We start from the raw sequence: 27,466 nt of genomic DNA, 5'->3' as shown, positions 1-27,466 counted from the left end.
CACAGAACCACAAGAGAGCACTGTTTAACAGAAGTTCTGAATTTGTGTATTGTGTCCTGCTGAAAAGCTTTATCATTTGAAGAAGACAAAGGTTTATTTCTGTATTTTAATAAAAGGAGCTTGGGGTGTGGAATTAATTATTATTTTTTTTTACCTCATCATGTTTGCCTTTTAATTGAATTCAGGTTTTTTGAAAATCTTTTATTAATGTCAACATGCTTTAAATGATTACTATCTTATGATGTCTAACAGTAATGTATGACTGCTGGGCTAGTATTTGTCACTCAACAAAATTTCTTAGATTTATTATTTTGTACTGACATTTCTTAGTCATCTAAAGTGATTTGCCTGAAGCTGAACAGCTCACAAAGAAAGAAGTCTAGATTAAGTTATGGTTTTGTATGTATTTTTCCTTAGAACTTAGAAGTCTATGGCATATATTTTTTAAGATGGCTTCTGTTTCATTCTGATTTGATTGCTCAGTGATTTATCAGGTAATATAGAGCTTTGGACTTCAGCTGTGCAAATATTTGTACTGTGCTTTCATTCCTGTAAAATATTTTGGTTTTTTAGTATTTATTATTATTTATTAGTAGTAGTATTTATTATTATTATTATTAATTAATTAATGACTTTGAACAGCTTAGTACACATTGCTCACCTTGATCAGGGAACTCTTGGGAGACATTCTGTGAGAGACTTCCTTGCAGGATATAGCTGCTCATTGGAAGAGTGCTGAGATAGTTTCAGAGGCAGCCTTCCTGCAGCACAAGAGCGGTCCGTCCAGAGAGGTATTTCCTGGGCATGCAGAGACACAGTTCGGAATGTAAAGGCAAGTCTGGAGCTTGAAGTGGGTGGAGATACCAAGAGTAACAAGAAAGGCTTTTGTAAGTTAGTGGCAAGCAGAAGTCCAAGGAGGAAAAATGAGATTATCTGTCTTTAATTTAGCAAGGTGTTTGTCACAGACTGCCACAACCTTTTTTGTTCAAAAGACAGTACAGTACAGACAAACCACAAAATACGACCGAAAACTAGCTAAACAACTTAAATGGTGGTGGTTAATGGATCAAAATCAGACTGGTTGTCAGCCAGAATTCCTGAGGAGTTGGTAGTATGGCCAATACTGTTAAATATCTTTATAAGCAACCTAGATGATGGAATTGAATGCACTCTCAACAAACTTCTGAAGTTGACACCAAACTGGGTGGAGATATAGGTACACCAAAAGGGTGACAATGACAGCCTGGAACTGCGTAAAGTTTAAAAAAGATGCACATGAAATTCCATATCTGTAATGGAGTAATCCCAAACACCAGTATAGGCTGGAGTCTGACTATGTGATCAACCTTGAATCCAGTGTATTTTATGTTTTTTAGGCTATGTCTGTGCTACTATGTCCAGGTTTGGTTCCTGCAATTTGAAAACAGGCAAGAGTCCAGTGGAGTTATACCATGATGTTTAAAGTTTGGAGAATGTAAATGTTCTAGTGAAAAGAAGGCTCAGAAGGGATCAAATTGCATTCTTCTGATACCTAGGGTGCTACAGGGAAAGTAGAGTTATATTCTTCGCAAGAATGCATGGTGACAGGATGAGGACTAATGGGTAGTAGTTGTATCAGAGGAAATTCCATCCAGAAACAAGAATAAATTTAGTAACTTTGAGAACAACTGAACATTGGAATAGGTCACCCACGATAAGTGGCAGAAGCTCCCTCACTGAAAATATTCAAGATGTGACTTGACAGGCTCCTGAAATAATCTAAGACCTTGCGTTCAACAGAAGATTGGACCAAATGATCTCCAAAGGGCTTTTGCAATTTAAACTGTTCCATTTCACATGAGTGAATCAGACTCCTGAATTTCAAAACTGTAAGCACATCATTAGGAGAACAGACAAAAATATAATAGAGCTCCATCACTAACAAAAACCAACAAATACTTATTTTTGCTGTGAGATCAAGCACTGCTAGAGTAATGTTGGCAAGGGGAAGGTTTGGAAGCTTGATTCTCAGAGCTTCCACTGAAGTCTCTAAAATAAACAAAAGAAGTATCTCTAGGTATTGAGACTTCTGGATTCATTTAAATGTAAAATAAAGGACAATTCCATAAAAACATAAGGTGTTAGATGAGAGACAATGTAAAGTAATGTTATTTAAATAAAGATGTCATTTACACGATTTGCAGCTTTAAAATGGAATTGGGCACTATTTAAATACACAGTAAGAATCAGTCTTTATTTCAAGGATTTACATCCTCAATATGGAATTTGAAATAAAACATAAACATCGTAGAATAAAGTCAGTTTTGATGGTTACACAGTATTTCTTCATCGGTATCATATGCATTAATGTTTTCTTAACCCAAAGTGGCCAATTTATCATCATTTAGTCCATGTCAGCTCTCGATATTGAGGCAAGTACAATGGTCACACTAAACTGCAATTATTTCATTGAAAATGATATAAGAATTTGCTCTCTCATATTCCCCACTGTTGAAAATGAGCATCTTGTTTTCAGACTTTGAAGTCTTTTTCGGGTTGCTGATTAGTTATTTGCTGGGCTGTTTAGTGTGTCTGGGAATTTCTCTGTTACTGCAGTGACCCATGAAGTTAATTTACAGAACGTAGGATATACTTTTTTAAGGGTTAATTTTAATCTGCTTTTGTCTGACAAGAAACATTTCCTTGCAAATCATACTGCTTCTAAGAACGCCTGAGTTCTGGAGCATGCCCTTCAGTTTATTTGGCAGACTGGATGCATACTTTATTTTTTCTATGGACCAGGATGACCTTCTGTATGTGCCTTATTATGGACAAATCTCTTGTAATATCCACAAGGAAGGCAAAGTGAAATGTCAGTTTTGCCTGGATAAACTGTTTGTCTGGCTTTGATAGAAACATGCCGAAGTAGTAACATCAGACAACAGTGAAATGAGCCAACTTTAAGGGAACAGTGTTCTCAGTGTTGTCTTTCTTCAAATTCACAGTGTATTGTAGTCCAATTTCTCACAGTATGAAAAAGGGTTTTAATATTTACCTCCTACAGCTTCTCCACTTTCCCTTAAAAAAGAAACTGCTTTCTCTTTATATGAGCAGTTAAATTCTGCTGTGAGGATTGGAATTTCTTCTGCTTCAATTTTAAAGTGATTAGAGAATTAGTTGTTGGAGATAGGATCCTACTTTTTTAGGGGAGACATTAGTACAATGGTTGTAAGGATAGCTTTTACAAGTTACTATGTAGCTTGGTTTGCTCAATCTTTATGAGACTCAGAAGATGACTAGTACAGTTTAAATAGTTAATGTTTGTCCTGCAAATTTCTATGTTAACTCATATTGGAAATGAGCATGTTAGTCTCTAATATTGAAATCCCTCACATATTTGCTCATTTTGGGCAGAATGGCTCTTGTCAGCAGTATGTTTAGAACTAGCAAGTTTAAATACACTTTCAAGCAGGGAGGACTCTCAAGGGTTTTTGCAAATTGCTGTTTTATAATGCAATATGTGTATCTTCACAGTTCTCATAAAAGTGGGTGCAATCTTCTAGTAATAAAATTTCTTTAAAAGAAAGTTTATTTTGAAAGAAAAGCTTTTGATTATGTCCAAAATGCCACTGCTGATTTTCTTCCTACTGCTTTATTTGTAAAAACTAGACTGTGGTATCTTTATCCCGTGAAGGTTTGTCTCATTCCACTTTTTTCAGTTACTGTAAAGGAGCATAGACAAACTCACTTGGGTAGTAACAATTATGAGGAGATTTTTAGTCAAAACATTTACAGTTTTACATGCTGGATTGAACTTCTCAGCTGTAGAAATAAAGCTTGCTTTTATTTGCATAACCCCAACTCCTAAAGAAATTTACATCTCCAGTCTACCCCTTAGAAGGAAAAAAGATGGGGGAATGGGGGAAGCAAATAAACCATCAAGTATTTCTGAAAATATTTATTAGCAGCTGTCATGGAATAGCTTAGTTAAGATTTCTGGGAGGGGTGGGTTCCATGCTTAAGAAGTCATGCCAGAGACTCAGTTGCCTGAAACTTGATGGTCAGCCTTTTCAAGAAAAAGTTGGGCAATGATGCAGAGAGCACTATGAACATCAGGGAGGTCTTGAATAGAACCAGTGTTGCCTGGGAGAAGACAACGCTGAAGACTATCTGTTTGCTCTTTCTGAAGTTTGCAGTACTTTCTTTGTGGTATCAGCTATACATTACATTCTCTGTAGTACTTAGGCTGTGTTTAAGTATTTTGGGAAGCTTAAGTCATGTAAGAGATTGAGCGCATTAATCATTGTAAGAGCAAGTACAGTTTATTTCTGTTGCCTCTTGGACATACCTTTGTCAGCACACTTGTGCAAAGGCAAGAAAGAAATGCTAGCAATTTGCTCGGATATCCCCCTTGCCTGTGTAGCTTCTGTTAAACTTAGTTATCTATGGAGCAAAAGAGGCAGGTACTGATGGCTTGAAAATGTGTGTGTAGTGACCCTTGGGGTGAGGTGTGCTTTCTAGCACACTGAAATGCTCCACTACCACTATGTTCTTTCCCAAACAGTTGTGGGTGTTTTTTTGCTTTCTGTTTGCAAAATTACTGTGCCCTAATTGCCTTTCCTTTGCTTTTTGAAAAGATAAGGGCTAGGCAGCAAAGCTGCCACTGCTTACAGAAGCTGGAAAGTAGGAAGCACTGGCCTCTATGAATGTCTGCTTGGGGTGGTGTGGGGTTTGGTGCCATAACTGTCTGTATATATGAAGCTAAAAAGCTTCATGTCCACCTTTGCTTGTTCCATGGTGTTAAATGTGGAACTTCTGCATATGTTGTGGAAGTGATGACAGTTTGCTGATGTTTCTGCTCAAGCATGGTTGATTAGTGATTCTAACATGGTTTTTAATTTAGGTGTAGGTGATAAAACACTGGTGCACAGATGTATGTTCTGAAACTTTGTCAGAAATGTCTTAATACTATTATCGTTTTTTCCATCTGTTTAAAGCACAATTTTCACATCACAGGCTTTGTTAGGTTTTGAAAGCTCTTAATATTCATATGTTGAATAATTCCTGAGAAAATCTGTTCAACACTTGAACCTTATCTGGAACATTTAGTACTTTCTTGAAATCTCTTTGCAAATCATTTGTTTCTTTGGATGCAAAGGGCAGTAGAAAGGCTTATAAAAATCTTCTGGTAGCATTTGTGCTCTTATGCTGAGAACATTATTTCCCCCCTACACAGATACTCTTTCTGTGCAGGAGGAAACTCTGGTGACATCTGTTTAGTTGAGCGAGTATGTGCAGAACTCTGTGCCAGCCGAGTCAGCTGAGGGAGCCCATGCAAAGCAGATGAGAGTGCAGACCTTGGAACAGAGAAACAGTGTCTGCAACAGAGGAGATGGGGGCTTCAGCCTGGAGAGAGAGCTGCCAAAGAGAGGAAAAATAGAACTGCCCAACAAGGATGAAAATTATTTAACAGCAAAACAGCCTAACTTATGAAAATAATACTAAACTTGACTTCCATAAATTCAGATACTGAATACTCTTTTTAATTTTTTTTTCAATATTTGGAAACTCTTGTGTGATATTTTAATCAAAAAACTGAATTGCTTAAAAACTATTCAAGTATGCCAAGTATTTTTAATTAGGACTGGAGTGCTATGTTCAAATCCACTGCTGTTCTTAAAAGAACATTTCACCTTGTGCTTTGTTTTTTCTTCTTAAATACCCAAATCGTGCTTCTGCTGTAACAGTTTCGAGTTGCTTGCTTTGGCACTAAAGTATTTGGTAGAAGAATGGTGTGCAAGTTTTGGGCAGTGTTGCTCCTTACAGTGCAGTAAAATATCTTAAGAGATCTGTCATGCATGACATCAAAGTGAGACAAAATAGATGTCTGAGTATGCCCGGAGTAGCTCAGAAGATGGTTTTCACCATCCCGCTTCATGCATTCAGGTATTCTGTTGAGATCTAACAGGAGCTGCCAAACCCTGCTTCACAGACATCTGCCAGCATCCTTTCTCTTGTTTGTAATTATCTACAGTTTTGATTGTGTACAACCAAATACTCTAGCTTTTGGTCTTTAATATCCACTGTACTGTCGGATGTGCATTTGTTCAGTGGTAGCTTTCCAATGATGAGCATCTTATTCTATGGATTCTGTGTTAACACAGTCAACAATTCTGTTGTGAGTGATGTTTTTGAAAGGATTGTCAGTGAAACAAAAATCTGTACGTGTATTTGCCATCCCTGTTTCTCCATATTCTGCTTTGTCAAGTGGGCAACATCAGTTGCTGTGTGGATCCATCCAGAAATTAATGTCATTGCTGGATTTTATTCTATTGTTGAGTAGACAAGTGATAGGGTTCAGAATTACTACAGAAATAGGCAGCTGTGTCTAATGCCAAATACACTCCTTTATTGCTGGGATCCTGAACATGATCCTTCTCATATATGTGGAAATAAGTTTTTACAGGATAAGGCAAACTGCAAGAGTGGCAGGCACATTTACAGTTACTGTCTTTTTGAGACACCATGTATTTTAAAACACATTTAAAACGCAATTGGACTGCTACATCATAAAACTACAAAGTCATCAGTAGGTAGAATTTGTCCAGTTCTAAAAATTGTTTTATTTATGAATGAAGATTTTTTTTTACTGCAGTAATGAAGACTGCTATAATTTAACATCAGTAGGTATTATAATTATTGCTATTAAAATTTATTACAATTTAATTTCAGTAAGTATTATGATTATAGGACTGTTAGTGCTTTGCAAGGTAAGTTTTGAAAGCTGGCATTCAAAAAATTTCTGTAAAAGTTTAAGTATTGTAAGTAGAGAAACAAAATCCTAATAATTGTGTATATAGCCCAATTAGGACTGCTGTTGAAGGCATGGAGAATGAAACATGTCATGTCATTGCAGTGGGGTGTAGCTGAAGCTTCTTTCCATAGTGTGATTTTTAGCTGCCTGTAGGAAGAAGTATTTGGTGTTTGTAGATGGCCTTTGGGCATAAAAAAAAGCAAATTCTCTTTTATGCTATATGTAACAACTGATTTTTATTTTTTTTTTTCTACTGCTGTATCTTGTACCTCTGTGAATATATTCAATCACTCTAGAAACTTTTAAATTTTTTTTTAACTTCTCCTTGGAGGAATTAAGATGCAGCAGAATGCATTTGGTACTAGGTATATATGCTCTCTTTCCCAAAGGTGTAATGTAAATACTTTTGGAGAATAATTACTAGAGCCATTCTTCTGTTTCTCTTTGATTGCTGATAATCTTCTTCCTCCCCTGCCTCCCTCCTAGGCCCCTCTAGGATTGGTCCGGACAGGTTCCCTGGCGCTCAGTGACACTGCTGCTGTCAGCTCCTCTCTGCGGAGGATGAAGCGCAAAGCGCCCTCACCACCCGCCAGAGCACCAGAACAGCAAAGTGACAGCAGCAATCAGACTGGTAATCTCTTTATGCTCTTTGAGGCACAACAGAAAGTATGGCACTTTGGCTAAACATTAAAGAAATACCACCCTAAAAGAACTTCAAGTACAACTATGAGTGCCAAATACCTTCAGATTGTAAGAAGCAGTATTACTGCTTTAGGAGATTGGCTTATGCAGTGTGAGAAAGTAGGCAGGTTTTAGGGTATGCAGATCAGAAACAAGCAGAAAATACCAAATTAGGTTAACTATAGCAATTGTGTTTGTGTTAATCAGACAGCTTGGGGTGGGGAGAAAAGATCAGCCTCTCTGAAGAGATTTGTAGGAAATGGACTAAGAAGAAGAATTGTAGAAAAAGTTCTGTTCTTCTGTAATTCTTCTGTTTGAACAGAGATTCAATTCTTTCAGGTACAAAAATACCTCATAGTTGAGATTAACATATCTGGGCACTGTTTGCTTAAGAGAAGGTGCATTTCTAGAAGAACACTATTTAATAGAACTTCTGTTGGTGCAGAAATTGAAGCAATAAAAACCTTGTCTTTTGTAGTAACAGAGTCAACAGAATCAGCACCTACTAAAGTGGAAGAAAGAGCCACTGAAATGCAGTCTGAAACAGGTTGGTTCTTTTTCCAATTGCATTGATAAAATCTACTTCATAGCAAGCTATGATAATTCATAGCAATAAAAATTGTGCTATAGATGTGTTCTGAACATAAAACTGATCTTAATACTTCAGATCATTTAACTTTTCCTTTGAAGTACAAATACAGCTTTCTAAAATAAAGCTGTTTTACTGTTTACAGAAACACCCTCCACCCCCACAAGATGTAGACAAGCCAGAAATTCCATGATTTTTGTATACCTCAAAACAAACCTTTCAAAAGCTAAAGCCCAGTATTGTTTTCAGAACACTGCCTTGTGCTGCCCTTGACCTGCATAACCTAGGGGTAGGAGCAAATCTATGCTACCTTTTGGTTTGCATCTGAGTAGCCTTTGAAAACATAAGTTTTAAATATAAACTGTATGCATAGTTGTTTATGCATTAAATTAAATAATTTGTTGGGTGCTATGGAAAAAATGTGATATATAAAAGTATAGCTGTTTAAAATACAATTACTCAGTTGCTGAACATAATACTTTTTTAATTAATTCAGTTGTACTGTTGTTTGTAAGCATCAGATTGTAGGGGTCAGATATACAGCATCTAGGAGTCTTCTGAAATGTGGAAAAGATTTTAGAATAATCAGTACAGTCTGGAAGAATCACTCTTCAATGTCTTTCACTAAGGATGAATATATAAACACTGAGCATATAGAGTGCCACAGGCATTATGTGAAGCTAAATACTCAGTTTCTTTGCTAGCTGACAGGAAGTAATTTTTTATATATTTTCTTCAGGATGCCAATCAAATTGGTTGGAGTGGTATGATGAGGCTGTACCACAACAAGAGTTGAAAAAGTCACCTGCCATCCTAGGTTTTGGCAAAGTGGGGAAAAAAAATCGGTCATGAGTAGATTTGGGCTTGGTATGTATTTAGGGCAGTTTATGTAAATAGTCAGAAAAGAATAGAAATAATATGTAGCTTAATAAATGGGAAGTTTGAACCTATACTGTGCAGTCTGAGGCTGAAGATGTGTAATGGAGCTGCCACCTTTCCTTTTCCTGGTTGTTCTAGCAGATGAATGGCTTGTAATGATGTTTATTAGTACTTAATTTTATGTATTGAAAACACTGTTTATCTGCATGTGAAGGGTCTAAGGGGATGATCAAAGTTATCATAATATAATGAAGGTTTCCTGAGCTTGCTTCTATCTTAAGATTGTGGATCCACGCTAGAATGTCTTCATTTTCTATCACTGTAATGTCCAGGTGCTGCATAGATAAACAGCCATGAGCTTCAGAGAAATGGCTTGTTAGCTTTTCCATAGATTTAGAAACCTCTGCTTGGGGCATTTGAATTTTGTAATTAAATATTTTAATTTTAAGTTATAATGTAACGAAAAAGAAAAATGTAATAATCTTCATTGGTCTTAGAACAGTCTGTGTTGAGCCCTGGGTTTTACTTCTGCAGTTAGCCAGAGTCTTTAGTTCCTTATTTGGTGCTGCTGCCGTCTGCTGAACACTTGATGCAAGGCATTTTTAAAAATGTAGAGGCAAATCCCATAGCACAGCTTCATTGCCTTTTTTTAAATTTTTTTATTATTTTTTTTTTTCTTCTCCTCATGGGATACTGCTGCTCTCTGGTGGCATCTCTGAAACTGTCCTGAGGCCTGTTTATAAAGGGTCCTCTTAGCGAAGCCCACAATACTGGAAGAATCATATTCACCTGCAGCAAAATCAATTATAGCACACTGGCCCTGTTCCTAGTCTGAAAATTAACCACATTTGGGTATTGTTTTAAATAGATGAAATAGTTCCATGTATCTTTAATTGCTAAGTTGGACATGATTTTAAACTTTACCTCAGTATCTTTAAAAAGGAAGAATTAACTTGTTTTCCCAAGAGCAGATGGACCGAGACAGGTCAAGGCAACTGGCTAACGTGTAAGGAAAAGACAAAAGAGAAGAAATCAGACAAAAAAGCAATTTAAATTATATATGTACTTACATATAGAGCATGTAACCAATAAGGCAACAGTATTTACCCAGTATTGTCACTTGGAAACAAGTCATAAAACCTGAACTGATCCTCTGGGGAATTAACTGCATGATATATGTCAAAGATGGCTGTTAAATGTTGTTTATGTATCAAATGCCTTCAGACTTTATTCTGCTGCAGCAGTGGTGCCCAGGTCAGGAATGAGATTCTGTAACAGAGAGAAAACCACAAGTTGAAATTAACTCCAAGCAAGGCTGATATTACCCTGACAAATTACATGGAGGGCTTTGGAAAAAGTGTGAGGCTTGTTTTTGTTTAGTACTACACAATTGTAGGTCAGGTTAGTCCTCTCCAAAGCTTGCAAGTCTTCCTAGCACAGCAAAGGACAGATTTTCATGTAGCAGGAATGCCAGAAATGTCTCCTACCAACCAAAGTTAAGTTTCCATGTCATCAGTATAGATACAACTCAGCCTTTGTTATCCTCCCCTCCAGAGGAAAAGCAAAAGAGATGACAGCAGTGGCTGGGCATGAAGCCATAGCAACTCCAGAATGCTTCCATTTGTCTTGTCAGAAGTCCTGGCTGTGCTTTGTTTTATAATTTAGATTTCCACAGAGCATTTAGATTGAAGGTCTTAGTCTTTGTTCTTGTGGCTGTTGATGGCTCAGGCCCATGGCATACAAGTTCGAATCAGTGAAGGAGACTATTCATGAGGGCTGGTTATGGGCTGTGGAATAGTCTCAGCAGGTTTGATGTTTGTTGCCCATATTCTGTTATGCTTTTTTTGTGCCTTGTGACAAATACTTGTCTTTGTACCCATAAAATTGTACTGCTATCATTAAAATCATCTCCCAGTGTTAGGCTGCTGGCATGACTTTTCCAAGGATGGAGATGAAAGGGTCTGGCAGAAGGAGAAAGGAAGAGAAGACCCTTACTAATAGTAAATTCTTAAGGAGTCCCTTTAATACCCATGTGGCATATTGGTATGTACTAGTGCTTAACTCGCATGGAAGGACCTCACCTGCACCACTTCATAGTCTTGCCCCTTTTTCCCTGGGGATCTAAATCACCTCTGCCTTAAGGGCTATGACACGTTTATCATATTCCCTAATATGTAACTACAAGGCATTATTACAAGAGTGCAATAGAAAAAACTAGAATTAAATAGTGAATTGTTTGGCTGTGATAGTTGCTCTGTAACTGTGAATGAGTAACTTCAGTATTACTGAACTCTTAACTAATGACTCTATCGGAAAAGTCAAAGTTTCCGTGCTGAGATTTTCTCCACTACGTAAAGCCCTCTATTGCAGCCCTATAACAGAGTACTCTGGAGAATTGTTGGAAGCATTGTGGGATACCAGTCTGTACAAAAAAGTCAGCCTTAAGATTTTTTGTACTTTGGGATATGCTGCTTTCCAGCATTGCTTGCTTTAAGCCAGTATTTTGTTTTCATTCTTAGCCTTGGTTTACACTTGGAAATTTACTGATACAGCTCAGAAAAATGTGAAACCTAATAGCCCAAGTGCAAGGCCTGTACCTAACAGGTATTGGTGCTTGCAGAACTGACAGAAATACCCTGGTGAGGTCAGACAGAGGGCACTGCTTGTATGGCTTTGTTGTCAGTAGCCTTCTGTGGTACCATATTGCACTTTAGAGATGCAATTACTATTTTCTTTGTGTTATAGAAGGCAAATTGCAGAGCCAACAGGTTAATTGTATGGTCTACTTATTAATATTCAAAAAATGTGAGTCATCATCTTGTAGGAAGATTCCTGGCAGGGAAGTGAAGGTAGAGAGGGTCAGTTCCTCTGGATACCAAAATAGAGGGATTTTTAAGTTTAACTTCACGTACACTGATTTATGTGTGTCCTAATCCAGTAACTAAACCTTTTTGTTTAACTATGCTCTAGTTGAAAACTTAATTATTTTTATCAATTAACATCTTTCTATGTACTTTATTTTTGTGCTCTTCCACTGTAACACAGGGCACTACACAAGATGCTACTATGTTTTAACACACTTAAGGTAATTATGGGAAATTTCTGATAGTGGGGAACAAACTTGTTCAAAGAATGCACACAAATGAGATTTGGGTTGCTCTTTAGTTCTCTAACATACCTACTCTGGTACAAAGGAATCATGTATTTTAACCCTTACTAGAGAGCTAATAGAAATATTAAGAAATCTGGGTAAAATAAACTGCCTACCTTCATTAAATTTGGGATTATGATCTTGTTAAATACATTTTGACCTATCCTAATCCAGTACTTGGTTTAAACAAGCAAAATGTTATACTGTAGTTACAGATTCAGAAACAGATGGACAGTAGCATGGCAATGAGCATATTCTCACATGTAAAAAGAGAGAATTAGAACCAGAAAATAAATAGTGTGAAGTTAAAACTGAGTGGTTTTGTTTGTTTTGGTTTGGGTTTTTTGTTTGTTTTTGTTTAACCTGGATTAGAAGAGAAGTCTGCTTTCCTCCTTCAAATTACTTAGGTTTACTTCACCAGACCCTTTGTATCTACACCCTCCATTGATAATTGTGGGTTGTTTCATTTTTTGTTTAATTGTTTTTTGTTTTGTTTGTTTGCTTTCTGTGAGTGTAGGTGTAAGGAGCTCAGAATACAACCTGGGAGAAATTGATGAAAAGGAAGAGATAAGTGTGCAACGGAGAGAGGGCAGTGAAAGTACAAACTACTCTCTCGGGACAGGAGAGGTTACTGCAGCCTTCAGCTCTGCTGAGGTGCCACTGGAAACTGAAAAAAATTACCTTGCTTCATCAGCTCCAGTTCCCAGCAGTGTTTCTGTAGACAACTCTCAAAGCTTCCAGGAAGAAAAACAAGAAAATGTGAGCACAGATGGCAAGTAAGTACGTTTTGTGACAAAGAAAGGAGCACTGGGGAGGGAATGGGGGAGGCAAAACGTAGAGTGCTGTTTGATTGTGAAGCACAGAATGGAGAATTTTGAAAGAGGAATGAGCTTAATATGCTTAGCTTTCATTGTAGCTCTCTTCTGTGTACATCAATTCATGAAGCTTTTCAACAAAAAAGACAATGAAGTGTTCTGCAGACTATTCTGTTTAAGTCTCCCTTTCCTTACTACTCAAACAGCTGGACCCCAGAAAAACTCAACCTGGATCTAAAATAACCAGCATATTTATTAGAGCAGCATGCTGCAAAAAAATTTTGATGAGAATTTAGAAATTCTTAGAGTTGGGGAAAACCAGATAGATTGTCCATTTCTCTTCTTCCAGGCACACTTATCTATTGTTTGCATATTTGTTATGGCTTAATTTTCTTTTGTCTTTTCCTTACACGTTAGCCAGTTGCCTTGACCTGTCTCGGTCCATCTGCTCTTGGGAAAACAAGTTAATTCTTCCTTTTTAAAGAATAAACACATTAGTTTTCTTAACTGCTCTTTTTGCCTTCTGGCGATGATGTACCTTTGCCCTTCAGCATGTTTGTTAAACTACCTGACTCAGCAGGTTTCCAACATAAGTTAGTGCCTGCATGAAATAAATGTTCATTGTCCAGAGAAGTCCCATTGTTTTAATGTAATTCACTATTTCTCTGTTCCCTGGGGCAGCTAAACTGGTTACTGTTTCCAATTTAAATTGAGAGAACTATTTCATTTATTGCACTGCAGCCAAAATGTGTATATGCTCTAGTAGCCAAAAACTTTCAAGGTAGCATGGAGGGCTTTGACTTGTGTATCAAGGGTCTGTTTTGTCAGTCCAGGGCCAAGTGGGGCTTTGGATAAATTGTTGATGCTCTGTCTTGACAAGTACATTGCCAGCTGCTTGGGTGTTTCTACTCTATGGGGATCTATGTGGGGAAGAATAAGCCAAATGTTATTTTTAAGTTGGTTTGAACTTCTGAATTATCAGACCTGTGTTATTGGGCCAGTTAGGCTAGTTGTCCTGGGGATGTTTCTTTTTTCACTCCCTAACTTTCAGGCCTATAATCCTGGTAAGTGTCATCTAACATTCACTGCACTCTTATTTTACCATTTGGCAATCTTTTCTTCCTAGAAATATCACAGGGATTCTAGAATGAGGACTAGGGCTTCTCTGACGTTATATTTCTTGAAACCTTTTGATAATTCAGTTCTTTTATAAAAGATCTAGTTACTTGGAAGAGCTGCTTTTAATCAAACTGGGGGATATATGTCATATTGCAGTGAAAACTGCTGATTTCTGTACTGATGCTCTGTGCTGTTCTGTGGCTCTTGGGGTTTGCTTTTCTTGTTTAAACAGTTCAGCCTGTTGTGAATACTTGTAGATCAGTCTCTCAGCTGTGTTCAAGGGAATGGAGATAAGCAAGAGTACAGAGTGCAGGACTGAGCTTTTGCTTTCTTCCAATGATAATTTTGAGAGCATATGCTCTCAAAGTTTCCCTCTTGGGCACTTAGAGCATATTTTGGACTGTACAAGCAACATGTGAGGGTGGATGGTAATTGGGGAATTTATTATTTGAATTAATTCAAAGCAGGTGCTTCTGTTTAAAGCATTTTTGTATTGTTCACTGGGATCTGAAGACCTAAATTCTATGCATTTGGATTATGTGTAGTATGCAAGTCACATATTTGATGCCTATGTCTTTGCTGTTCTCAAGGTATTTCGTGAAAGGGACAGAGAATTTTTCATCACTATTTTGAAAAGTCTGTACTGCACAGTTCATATGTTCATATGCAGTTAGTGTCTCATGCAGCTTCCTGCATATTGTGCTGGGGACAAAATCAAGGACACGTTTTAAATGTTGGGGATGTCAGAAGTCTTCACGCTAAGAACTGTTGTGTGAATCATAAACCATCACCTTTGTGGCTTCAGTGAAACTGGTTAGTGCAAAGTGGCTTGTTCAAACTGCAAGAGTAAACAAAAGTAGGGGAGGAAGGGAAGGAAAACCGATCATCTACTTACACAGAAGACAGTGAAGCTGGATGTCATTTTGGTAAAATATCATAGCAGCATTTCCTTTTTTTTTTTTTTTTTTTTAAATACAATAATCTATTTGGTTGAGTACTCCAGTGTTTGGCAGAATCATTCTATTTTGTCCATCTGTGTTTGGAGAGTATTGCCAGTTCTCTTGCATCGTTTCTTGTGTTTACTAAAATGAATGGTACCAGCATATTTAATGTACTGTGTGCTTTGCAGAGGACTACAGACTGAGATAAGCAATGAGCAGGCTGCATTTGAAAAAGACAGGAAGCTTGGAATTTTGGATGAAAAGAAAATAAATGGTGAGTAGTTCCCACTCATTTTTAGTACTTCAAAACAATGTTGAAGAGAACTTGTCTGTTCCTCTGAAAAAACTCACAATACAGTCAGCCCTTGAATTCCTGTAATCAGATTGTCTTTGTGCTTTCTCTAGTTCTGGTTTATCCTCTCTGAGATGAAGTGGCAAGAATTGACTGCAATTTTGGGTTTTTTGGCTTTTATTTTTAATATTTTTAAATTACTACCTATAGCAGTAGTCAATGCTGCATTGTGCTGTTGTAGGACAGTATGGGCGGAGCAGTGCCGAGGAGAGGGAGGCTGGACACAGAGGTGATCCTGCCACATGGTGCAACATGGGCACTGCAGCACAGCAGGGAAGGAGAGGCCGATGGTGGTTGTTTGCTTATGAAGATAGCATGAGTTTTCTGCATGAAAAGGCAAATATTTTCAAATACTAATAGAACAGAATGGCATGGTGATTTGAAAAGAAGTTACAACATCCTGTGCATTTAATGGATGTTAAATTTTTCTCTAGATTAAGTGACCTGACTTACCCTTTTGTGACACTGATTTTCAGATTTATATCTTGGGCCTTCCAGTCTTTTACATCTCTGTTTATAACGCAAACAACATACTGCATGAGTCCTGTTTATACGTGGCATAAGTCTTAACTATCATAACATACTTGAAAGGAGGTTAGCCATTTTTTCTTGCAAAATACCACCCCAATTTATTATTCCTGAAGAATTTAATTTTTCCAATATTATGTTTAAAACAATTTGACCCAAATATTCCTGTGTTTTGGAGAAGACTACGTGTGTTTAGTCCAGGGATAGAAGACTGAGTTTATCAGATTCTTGCTAAACTTGTTAAACTTTTCAAAAAATAGACTTGGAAAATGGCTTTTGTCCATATGTTTTCCAGTTGTCCCCTTTTACAAATACATAAGGTGTAGCTGACAAATAACATTTGAAATGTTAAAACTAAAGAGTAGCAGCCACAAAAGTATGGAACTACATAAAGACTGCATCTAACTTAATACTGGATAGTCCTTGAGCTCTTGAGTCACTGCTGCCGATATAACCAACTGAAATACATTAGCACTTCTTAAATTATTCTAGAATAGATTTTTCTATTAAGCTGATGCATGGCATCAGTATCCTGTTAATTAAGAAAGTATTCTAACTCAGGTATTCTATTATTTGGCAATATTAGTCAAATAAATGTATCTTTAAATAGCCTTTAAAAGTGTTCAGGAAAATTCTAACATAAGTGAGGAGCCAGTCCTTGTAGTTAAATACATCACAAAGCCCTGAATCCAATGTAAGGGGGAAGGCTGAAACTTTTTTGGCATTTTTATTAATTTTGGAATCTCTCTTTAACTTAAAGATCACAGTGAGCCAAAATTCCTTCCCACAACAGAAGAAGGGAAAGAACTTCAGACAGTTGAAATTAAAGCAGGAGATTTTAAAGAAAATAACAAGCTTGAAGTTGACAGACTGTCAAACTGCCAGCCATGTAAAAATGACATCTCTGGAAGTCACAGGAATTATCCTCAGCTGATTCCAGAAAAGCAAAATCAGAAGACTAATCAAACCAGCTTGGACACAGTAAAAACTCAGGATGTTGCAATTCAGGCAGGCCCACTGGATAGCAATTTGGGAAGGACTGCACAGAAAGAAATTACTGTGCCTGGAGATTGTGAATCATCCACATTCAGAGGACTGGTCCCTCAATACAGCACAGATACAAACAACCCACTTCAAGTGAGGCACAGAATACAAGAGGATGAAGATACTCAAACAGAACAAAATATTGAGAGACAAGAAGTTACCCATGAAAAAGTAATGCCTGTAAGAGAGCAAAGTCACATCTGTATGAATGGCAGTAATTTTGCTCCACCAGACACAACTCTAAAATCTCCAGAGGGCTCTCCTGTAAGGGGTTACCCTCTTTATAGACAGGACACCAAGCCTAAACCCAAGCCCTCTAATGAAATTACAAGAGATTACATACCAAAAATTGGGATGACTACTTATAAAATTGTGCCTCCAAAATCCTTAGAAATAATGAAGAGTTGGGAATCAGAAATTCCATCAGATTATAAGGATCAAGAGGTATCTACTTTGGAAAACTCTCTGAAGCATGAAGATCCTAAAGAATTCATGGTGCAAGCTAAAATTCCTCATCTTCCAAAAAATGGGGATCACTTACAGACGGGTTCACAAAATGAACCTGTGGCAGCAAATGATCTGCTGCACAGAGTGAACAGCATTTCGAAACAAGTTTTGATGACTGGAGCTGAGATTACTACTGAGAGCAACTGGATGGAAACAGTGTCTTCCAAACAGCGTGTCCCACTGCTGAGCTTGGATAATACAAATGCTTCTTCTGAGACTCAAGACAAGTCAAATGCACTAAGTCCTACAATAAAGCCTAGTTCTTTTTATCTGCAGATGCAACGAAGAGCTTCAGGTCACTATGTGACATCTGCAATTGCGAGAAGTACTGTTTGTGCTCCTAATTCCATTCAAAATGAAGCTAAAAATGCAGAGATGGGAAACAAAATCTCATCACCTGATCCAGCTTATTTGTCTTTACATAAAATAAATGCTTCCTCTCCTCCAGCAGATGAAGATAAAGTTGATGAAAAAAGAGTTGAATCCTCCACTTCTCCTGTTACAAGCAATAAACCTTCAAGTTTTCCTTCCTGTCCAGAAGCACCATTGAACCTAAGAACCCTAAGAACTTTTGCAGTTCCAAAGCCATACTCCAGTTCGAGACCATCCCCTTTTGCTCTTGCTGTCTCATCTGCAGTCAAAAGGTCCCAGTCATTCAATAAGACGCGTACAATCACTAGCCAGGCACCGAGAGAGGCGTTTCCCGTTGAACTATCCTCTGCCGCTTCAGCAGCTGAATTTTCCTCGGCTACTTCTGTGCCTCAAGTGAAAAATCCTTCCTTAGAAACTGTAACAGGAGGGCCACAGAATAGTCTAATGGATAAGGTAAACTTTATCTCTAATATTGGTTGTCAGTTAATCCACTGTCCTCTAGTGTGACTAGTGTAGAGGCTGATCAGAAAGTGCTGTATTCATACAGTGTAAATGCGTTGTGGTGTCCAGCAGTAGCACAGCTTCATAATGAAATACAGGAATACAAGGAATGCTGAAGTGAAAAAAACCCTAATTCAGATTATTGGTAATATTTATTTCTTGCCATAGTTAGCATCTCCTACTTCAAAGAACAGTACATTAAATAGAATAATTCATACCGTGCATAACTACTTTGATGTTCAGAGTGCGTATGATTTGTTCTTTGTGGTTCTCTATGTTGATTAATTTAATTCTGAGTGGTGTGATCAGTTTCGCTTCAAGTGATCAAGGCAGAGACACATTTCAACAGGGTTATAAAATTTTGCTGGCATAATTACCTGAGGGAGGAACTATGTGCTGTAGTGGAAATGTGGCTGATCTCTGAAATCTCGAACTAAGCAAACACTAGAATGGTGGCAGTTTGATATGCAACCTTGTGCCAGGTTGACGTAGTTTTCTGTTTGTGACTAATTCAGATTAAAGGTTTTTGTTTTGTTTTTCCTCCTGCTTTCTCCCTTTACAGAAAGCCAGCAATGTGAGTAGTGAGCAGAAGAGTGAGATGCTATCAGGTGCTTCCACAGACCGCTCAGCCCCTGTCACTAAAAGACAAACTATGGTGACCCTTCAGCGCTCTGACCCAGAACAGATCCACCAGAGCTTGATGGCTGCAATCCGCTCTGGAGAAGCTGCTGCCAGATTGAAAAGGGTGAGTTTTCATCATTGCATCCATAACAATGAACTCCTGGTACTTCCTTTAAAATAACCATACTAACGCCTGACACTAAAAGTAGTTAGCTTTATCACAGGAGCTGCCAGGAGCTCCCTTAACAGTGGGAAGAGAGGTGGAGAAGAGAGTTCAGTTTTGATGAATGAACTGGTGAATGCACACACAAAGCTTCCTGTCCATATTTTCAAAAAGTACAAATCCAATTGGAAATCATCCTGAAATGAATTAGAAATCTCAAAGTTGTCAATTAAATATCTTTTTCATAAAATCAGGCAAGTTTTCAGCACAGGAAAGACATGGATCTGTTGGAGCAGGTCCAGAGGAAGGCCACAAAAATGATCAGAGGGCTGGAACACTTTTCCTATCAGGAAAGGCAGAGAGGGTTGGGGTTGTTCAGTCTGGAGAAGAGAAGGCTTCAGGGAGACTTTATAGTGGCTTTTAAATACTTAAAGGGGGCCTATAAAGAAAGAAGAGGAGACACTTTTTAGCAAGGCCTATAGCAACAGGACGCGAGGGGTAATGGTTTTAAACTAAAAGAGGGTAGATTTACACTAGGTATAATGAATACATTTTTTACAGTGAGGGTGGTGAAACACTGGAACAGGCTGTCTAGAGAGGTGGCCATAGCCCCATCCGTGGAAACATTCAAGGTCAAGTTGGACAGGGCTCTGAGTAACCTAATCTAATTGAAGGTGTCCCTGCTTCACTGCAGGGGGGGGTTGGACTAAATGACTTTCAAAAGTCCCTTCCAACCCAAACTATTATATTATTATTTTCAATTATTTGTTTGTGTTTATATGTTTAAAGTGGTATGGTTTTAGACACATGCCAAGACCCAGTCTACCTGCAATCTCTTGCAGGCAGATAACACACACGTTGTGAAGACTGATTTTTTTCTATTTATTACACTGTCAGGTCTTGAATTCTTCTTAAATGTATTTCAAGCCGCCTGCTTCTGTTTGATAGTAGTAAAATATTTCTCAATGTTTTGTCAACAGCCTTGGTAGGACCATCTTCCCCTACCCCCTCAGGTTAAAAGTGTGGCATGATCTTTCTTTTCTCTCCTAAAATTCACCAATACTGCTCTTGTTGGGTAAAACATCGCACACTTAAAAAATCTGTGTTGTTTTAAATTTGTAACTAAAAAATTTAATCATAGTTTCACACAAAGCTTTCTTGACCCAGCATTAGTATTTTGCTTTCAGTATGGAGGAGTAATTTCTCATTGCGGAACATTAAAGAAATTCAATAGTTTTTGTTTCTCTTCCCTTTTGAACTTAAAACTTGAAAGAAACAAATCATGTGTCATGGGTGAATGTGAGGGGTTTTTTTGTTTGTTTTATGGAAGTCTTTCATTCCCTAGGGTCAAAATTTCTCTGCGGATGGTCAGATATTAGAACAATCCATTTAATACGTAAGGTTTTGTTTCAGTGTAGCACTGCAGCAGCCTTTCTGAGACGTGTAGATCTCCTATTATTTCTACACTGAATAGGAAGATTCAGTTTGCTGGAAATGTACAAGCATGCTTAAGTAGTTTTTGACCTCTAGTTAGTAAAAGTAGTACATAATACACCATAGTCACTAACCACAGCCACTTTAAAAACCAGATAAAATTAAGTAAATGCTGTATTGTTCAGAGTCACCTAGAGGTCAGCTCTATCTGTTCTACCAGAAATATTGTTTGGATTTAGTTTACATGTATTTTTATTAAGGTGTTTTTGTTTGTTTGTTTTTTAATCCAATGCATAATTACATTCTGAATAACACTAAATTTTAATTACCTTGTATAGTGTGTGAACTTTGTTATATGATTCTGTGGGAAGTATGCATATGCATGGCTGTTGGCACAGTAGCTTATAACTTAAAAAATAAAGTTTGTAGTGTGCTTTTCAAAATTCAAGATGTGTGTTTCTACTAGAAAGAAAACAAAAAAATTATGTGGTTATTCTTTCCTTATAGAAATCGTCTTAGGGTAGATTTGACCCATATAGTGTTTATCAGTCTACATACAAGAACAGCATGGGGAAGAAGAGAGAGATGATAATTGAAGTCCTTTTCCACTTCCCTTTCTCTTCTGTGGGCAGGAGTATATCTGCTGAGGCTGGGGGTGAGGAGAGGGCTATAGTTTTTAAGGAGAAATAATAATAAAGATACTGTGAGCACAAAAAAAGCTTTCTGCAACACAGAAACCTGAAACAGGCTTCAAAAAAGTCCCCTGAAACACACAGAATGCAGTGAAGAACCCATTGAATTTTCGGCAAACATAAAACTGTATTTGCTGTGTTTTTTTTTTCACTCTTACCCAGAGTACATACACTGTGTTACAGGCATGTCTGACAGCAGAAAAAGAGGTTTTTTGGCCTGTGGCGATTTTAATAAAAACATTATCTCATTTTATGTTTAACTTGTAGAACTGGCAGTAGTAGGGCAAACAGAGAAATTAAGCATTTTGTATCAATAACTTACTAGCACCCAAAAGATTACCATTACTAAAAGGGCTTATTTTAAAATGCATTCACTTTATAGCTTCCACTATCATGCTGCACTCAGTAAAAGGAGCAATAATCTGATCCATTTGAATTGTGAATGAGATCTGTCAGGTGCTTTCTTCTCTTTTTACCTCTTACCAATTTCTCCCTTCTTTCAGCTCTGTGAGGGAATCATTAAAAAACTAAAATTATTTATTTTTTCCCCCTCTTTTACTTAATATGTTGTGCATATGCAATGCCTAGATCTATGACCTTTTGTGTTGCTGGTTTTTTCTGTTCAATAGGGCCCTCAGTAATGACTAACATAAAATGGGTCAAGTGAGGTTTCTTTTGAACCATTTTTCTCTTCAGAATGTTTTCATTGTGTTTAGTAAACCGTGAGCTGTGTTATGGGGTTCTCATGACTGTGAAGCATCCACAGATCCTGTTAACTCCAACTGGAGTTGGTGGTTTATGCAGATCCCCTAAAAATCTGGTCTTTGCTATCTATCCAAGAAGCTGCAATTTGCTTCTGATGAAAGAAACAACCATGGTATAAAGGAGTGTTAGAGATTGTGTTAGAAATCAGCTCTATTCAATTGAAAAGTGAAAAGTGTTTGGTTAATGACGTGTTTTCAAGTATTTCTTTGCAACCAGGTCTGGAGAATGACTGAAAATTGTATGTTTAAAAACGTTATATATGGAATTTTTGATAGGATAAAATATGTTTCTAAGTAATTTCTTACATTTCCGCTTCAGTAGCATATGTGCTTTGTTCAGAAATCATACAAGATGTCTTTCATTGTTATAAGAAAAACACTAACTGAGGTAGCAGGTTTTCTGTTGCCTTGAAGTAATACCATGTAGCATACACAGAGAGAAGAATCTGAAAATTAGGTTAATATTTCTTTTTTCTTTTTTTTCCACCCCCTGCCTCCAGGTCGGTCCTCCATCAAACACCATATCTGTCAATGGAAGAGCCAGGCTTGCACCTTTGTATTCCACAGAAGCAAAAGCTAATCACTAGATATTATACCAAATATTTTGCACTTTACTACTGCTTCATACGCCAAGTTAATACTAACTAAAATGTTTTGAAAGTGTAAATGCAAGTTTATGTTAATATATTTTTTGTCAATTGTTATAGGAATTTCAAGCTGGGTTCTTTGATGCCTTGGAAATATTATTAGAATATGTAAATTACGGTAATGTTTTGCCTTTTTCTCTTTATAAATGCTGACTATGCTGCTAAAAGATTTCAGAGAAGGTGCAGATGAGCTTTGCTTATGTTAGAATGAGATTCAAATATTCTTGATTTTAGCCTTCAAGACTGAACAATATGTAGCACTATGCTGAAATTACAGATTTAAAGCAACCTAAGAATTTTAGATAATTAATTTTCAATTGTATATTACTTTAACAGATTGTATGAATTTAAATCTACCACATGCTGCCTCCATATTACTTTATTAATTTAAATTTGTAACTAGCAGAAATCTTAACTATATGCAATACTTTATTTCTCTTTTAAAATAATGATGTTTTTGTTCCTTCAGCTGAGAGTAGTTGGGATAAGTATTTTGATATTTTTTTTTTATCTCCTTTGATTTTTTTTTTCCTGGTTGCACACACAAAAAAAAAACCCCAGGACATAAATTATTGGAAATTTTTGTATTACTTAAAAACTTTTCTTAACAGCAGCACTACACAATATTGCTCATCTACTCTTTGACTACCTGTATATAATATTTACTGAGCACTCAGATAAGCAATACTTTTGTGAACTAGATCTATTTTAGTCATCAGCATAGAGTCACTTACTGATAAAATGCAAATTCCAGTTTTGATAATTAAATATAAGAAAATTTTTTTCACTGGAAGTATGACTAAAGAATTAACTGCTTTGGATTTATTAATGTAAAATATTTTAATCTTAAAACAGCACAATAACACACTTACAAAGCATTCTAGTGTCTGAAACGGTCTATTTATAGATTAAGCATTAAATACCAAAATGGGAATATATGTATTACAAAAAAAAAAAAGCTTCATATTACATTTTATCTGTTTTCTATTTCTTGTCAAGGTTATACATTTTGGGGAGGGGGTAGAAATATGATCACACTCATGATGAAATAGCTAGATTATGGATGCATGCAGCAAGTGCTGGGGTATTTGCCATATTAAAATATTTTCTTCCTGGACTTGATTTAAATCAAATAATTGTATTTTGTTTCAATTCTTTAACAATATATTTATTTTGTGCTTTAGAGACATTCTGTAACTCAGTTTCAGAAACTGATCTATATGTGCATTTCAAAGGGTTATTAATGGTTTGCTGCCAGGTTTTTGTGCAATAATCTCAGAGGTCTCATTACTTTTCTAGTACAGAGTCAATTATTGATTACAAATAACAGTGTTAACTTAATGCTGAAACCCTTCAAGGAACATTTTGGTAAATAAAATTCATAAAGAGCTGATGAACATTTGTTCACTGCTGTTCTCTCATGTTTTCTCTCCTATATCTTAGTCCCCTCTCAATGTGTGTTACTGCTTCTATCTCCACTTTGTTCTTGCCTCCCATCACAGGCTAATTCCAAGGGCAGGGGGAGCCCACATGGTAGTTCAAAAGATGTGTTTCAGGATCTTATTGCAAAAGAATTATTGCTCATCCTTCACTTGAAAATGGTGAGACTGAAGAGGTAGGGTTTTGTCTAGTTTCCAGCTGGGCTTATGTTCTAGATTTCATTGTGTCTTGAGGGACAGACTTGAAAATTGTAACTCTCACAGGATTTTAGTGTCTGTGTTCATTATACTATTTGAAGTGTTTTAAGCATTCTAGTGGTTTAAGCCTTCCTGTACAACATGCTGATCTCAAACTGCCACAGAGAGGTTGCACTGCAAAAGGAATCTCCTTGTTTGTACTTTGGGTGGGAGGGGATTGAATGTTTTGGTTTGTTTTTTTTCTCAAACCTTTGTATTTTTTTTATTTTATTTTTAATAGGGCTAATTTAATCTCCATCTGTGGTAACACAAGTCTACATCACATTTCACTATTTCAACACATTTCACTATTTCAACCAAAGTAGTGGAGTCCAAGTATTCTGGTTTGGGGGAAAGATTAAATGACCTTGCTTTGTTCTTGATTTCTTTGGTTTTGACTACAGAGCTATACTATTGTATGTTCCTTAGTCCCATGTGTTAACTCCTTAGGGAAAGATAATGTAACAGAGATTAAAACTAAAAATGCCTTGCTTGAATTTTAGGGTTTCTTGTCTTTTTATCTGAAGTTGTCTTTGTATCTGAAGTTGCTTGATAATTAACTGAAATTTCTACACACAATAGTACTGTGAAATTCTTCAGTGAGATTTTCTGTTAGTAGCTGACAATATTGTTTAGCAAAAACTTTCTCCCTTCTTCCAACAATTATAAATAAGACATTTTAAAATCTTGGTATTGTGTCTCCAGAGGCTTTTTTTTTTTTCTTTTTATACTCTTGTATTAAATTGTACCAGAAAAACTCTTGTTGATGAACTTGACATGTTTATTCATTGTTCAAATAAGAAAACATTTCTGCTCAAGTAATGAGTAAGAATTCCTAACAACTGCAAGCCCAAGATAGACAGCAGTAAATTTTTGTTGTGGGTGCCTTACATGACATAAAACAGGCCCAAGAATACTTACAGTTTGGGCAACCTGTATTAGAGATGTCTTTCCAACAGAATACAACTATTTATGTCATATCACTTACAGCCCCCTTCCTGCTTTTGAATGGCTGTCAAAGTGTTTAGGGGAGGGAAAGTCAAAATGTTGAAGGAAATGAATGTCAGTGTAGTTGTGCAGACAAAATAGCAGACCCCAATAAAGGTGTGCTGTGATATTCTTTGAAGAAGCAGCACAGTGTAGCACATGTAGCACAGTGGGTCTTGGTCTATCTCCGATTCCAAGACTTTATAAGTAAAGAGGGCTAGAATAAAGGATAGATAGTAAAAATTACTGTGTTAAGTTATTACAGATTACACAATTCTGATTTATTCTACAGAAGAATAAAATTAAGAGTACAGATGTACCTGGAGAAGGGACCAGTTTTGCTGGGAGAGCATCAACAGATATTTGGAAATACTGTTGTGACTAGAGGTTTTAAGGTCAAGGCAAGAGTTCTTGCAGCTGAAAATGTTAAACTAGTGGATATCTGTATTTTTGGGAAGTATATTTAGTAATCAATGCCCTACCTTTTATCCAGCCACTTGTGATTTCTGCCCTTGCATATTGTAGCATACAACATGAACATCTCTAAGAGTGAAGAAGACCTTCAAATAACATGGATATGGACAAGATGCGTGGGATCGCACATAGTAGGTAAAGGATGAGAATGTAACATGAGAGCAACTAATACTTCTCAGTTTGTACTGTTACCAGCCAAAGCAAACCTTTTCAGTTAGAGCTTCTCAGAATCCTATCTTAATAGACAGTTGCAGAGAAGGTTGAAAGAATTCTGTTAAATAGAAGCAAAGAAAAGATGTTGCTGAGCAGTAAGGTGTACATCCTTGAATGTAATGCTTGGCCAGAGTGTATGTATCAGGTGTTGGACAACTGCAACTAGATTGAAGAGTAACTGTAAGTGACTAAGTTGATGGGTCAATAGCCAAGCAGATAGAACTCTCTGCAGAAGGGAATATGTGTCTTGATTTAATCATCTATGTCTGTGTTAAGAGAATGTGAGGCTGAAGTCAAAACAGTGTGTTTGGACTGAAGCTGCCATCTTCACAGGCACAACAACTGTTTCTGTGGATGGTGTGTGTTTCTGAAGTTGCAATGCTCTGTTCAGTTTAGCTGTTGACTGGATAGCTGAATCTGAAACATCATTTGTTACACACAGATGTCCTGAAGTCTATTTTGATTAATAAGCAAAGCTGTAGCAATATCAGTGGAAATGGTTCCCAGCTTTTAATTGAAAAGGATGCTTTCTCTGTGGATTACTTTATACAATCCAATTGAAAATCACAGGTAAGGTGGATTTTTTTTTCTTTGAAATTTCTAATTAGGTAGCTTTGTGAGAGGGAAGGTATCCTTGTTAAGTGACGTTCAATTTGCAAGTAATGGGTACACTTTAAAAAAAATGCCGAATTTTGTTTTGTGTTCCTTGTAAGAACTATGTGACATGATAATTAACACAGATGTTCATCAGAATCCATCACCATGTATTGTACATAAAATTGCATTATTCTCTATCAGCTATTCCTGCTCTTTAGCACAAGCACTTAACACCTTAATTTTTTCAGTGTATATGGTTCTTCAAGGAGCAGGTTTGGAACAGACATAGTTTTCTGGTTTTAGCTGTACTAAATCTCGCATTCACGTAACAGTACAACAGCTGGTGGTGAAGTGAAAGAGGACTGGATGAACATTGTTGTCTCCTTCCTCCATCATTCTGAAAAGACCGCTAAAACTGTTAATAGACTTAGTTATTTCTAAAGTATTCAACACACTTAAAAAAAATTAATGGGAGAAGGCAGGAGAAAGGGATGAGGCAGAGAAAAAAACAAGAGTAGCTCTGCTTTTCTTAATTAAGACAATCACCATTTCTGTGAGAACAGGCTGAAGGATATTTCTGTTCCTTCCCTGTTTAATGCACAAAGGAGTTATCTTCTCCAGGCAACTTATCAGTTGAGGAATTACTTTACCTGCTCCCCAGTGGAAGATGTTGAATGAATTTGCTATTCTTCATTCGTGTTATAATAGGAAGTATTGCTTCTCCCCCCACTTTTTATATTTTCTGTCTTCTGTTCTGGCTTCAGAATTCTAGAAATATTGTATTGAAAATGCAATCCTGTGTAGGAAATGAAAGAAAGTAGTAATGAAAGTAGTAATGAAAGAAAATATCTTAGTATTGGGAAAGGGAGAAATAACTGTATCTGAAAATTACCCTAAAAGTATTAGGAAAACGTAATCATTCTTTC

General features: G+C 36.8%; 1 protein-coding gene across 6 annotated transcripts in view; it reads left to right on the top strand.

The window, feature by feature from the left end:
- The window catches only part of COBLL1 (cordon-bleu WH2 repeat protein like 1), a 79,191-nt gene extending 55,196 nt beyond the window's left edge, over window positions 1-23,995 (top strand). For 5 of the 6 annotated variants that reach the window (XM_051623036.1, XM_051623032.1, XM_051623034.1 and 2 more), the window contains 7 exons: window positions 7,280-7,424; window positions 7,953-8,021; window positions 12,611-12,869; window positions 15,157-15,242; window positions 16,609-18,224; window positions 18,835-19,017; window positions 22,447-23,995. In XM_051623036.1, the coding sequence (XP_051478996.1) occupies window positions 7,280-7,424; window positions 7,953-8,021; window positions 12,611-12,869; window positions 15,157-15,242; window positions 16,609-18,224; window positions 18,835-19,017; window positions 22,447-22,533 (2,445 nt within the window). In that variant the 3' untranslated portion in view covers window positions 22,534-23,995. The remainder of the gene's footprint in view (window positions 1-7,279; window positions 7,425-7,952; window positions 8,022-12,610; window positions 12,870-15,156; window positions 15,243-16,608; window positions 18,225-18,834; window positions 19,018-22,446) is intronic. The other variant, XM_051623035.1, reaches the window with a different exon arrangement.
- Window positions 23,996-27,466: the final 3,471 nt, after the last annotated feature.

Source organism: Apus apus, chromosome 6 (assembly GCF_020740795.1).
Source record: "Apus apus isolate bApuApu2 chromosome 6, bApuApu2.pri.cur, whole genome shotgun sequence".
Classification (NCBI taxonomy): domain Eukaryota; kingdom Metazoa; phylum Chordata; class Aves; order Apodiformes; family Apodidae; genus Apus; species Apus apus.
This window is presented reverse-complemented; position numbering and strand designations above follow the sequence as displayed.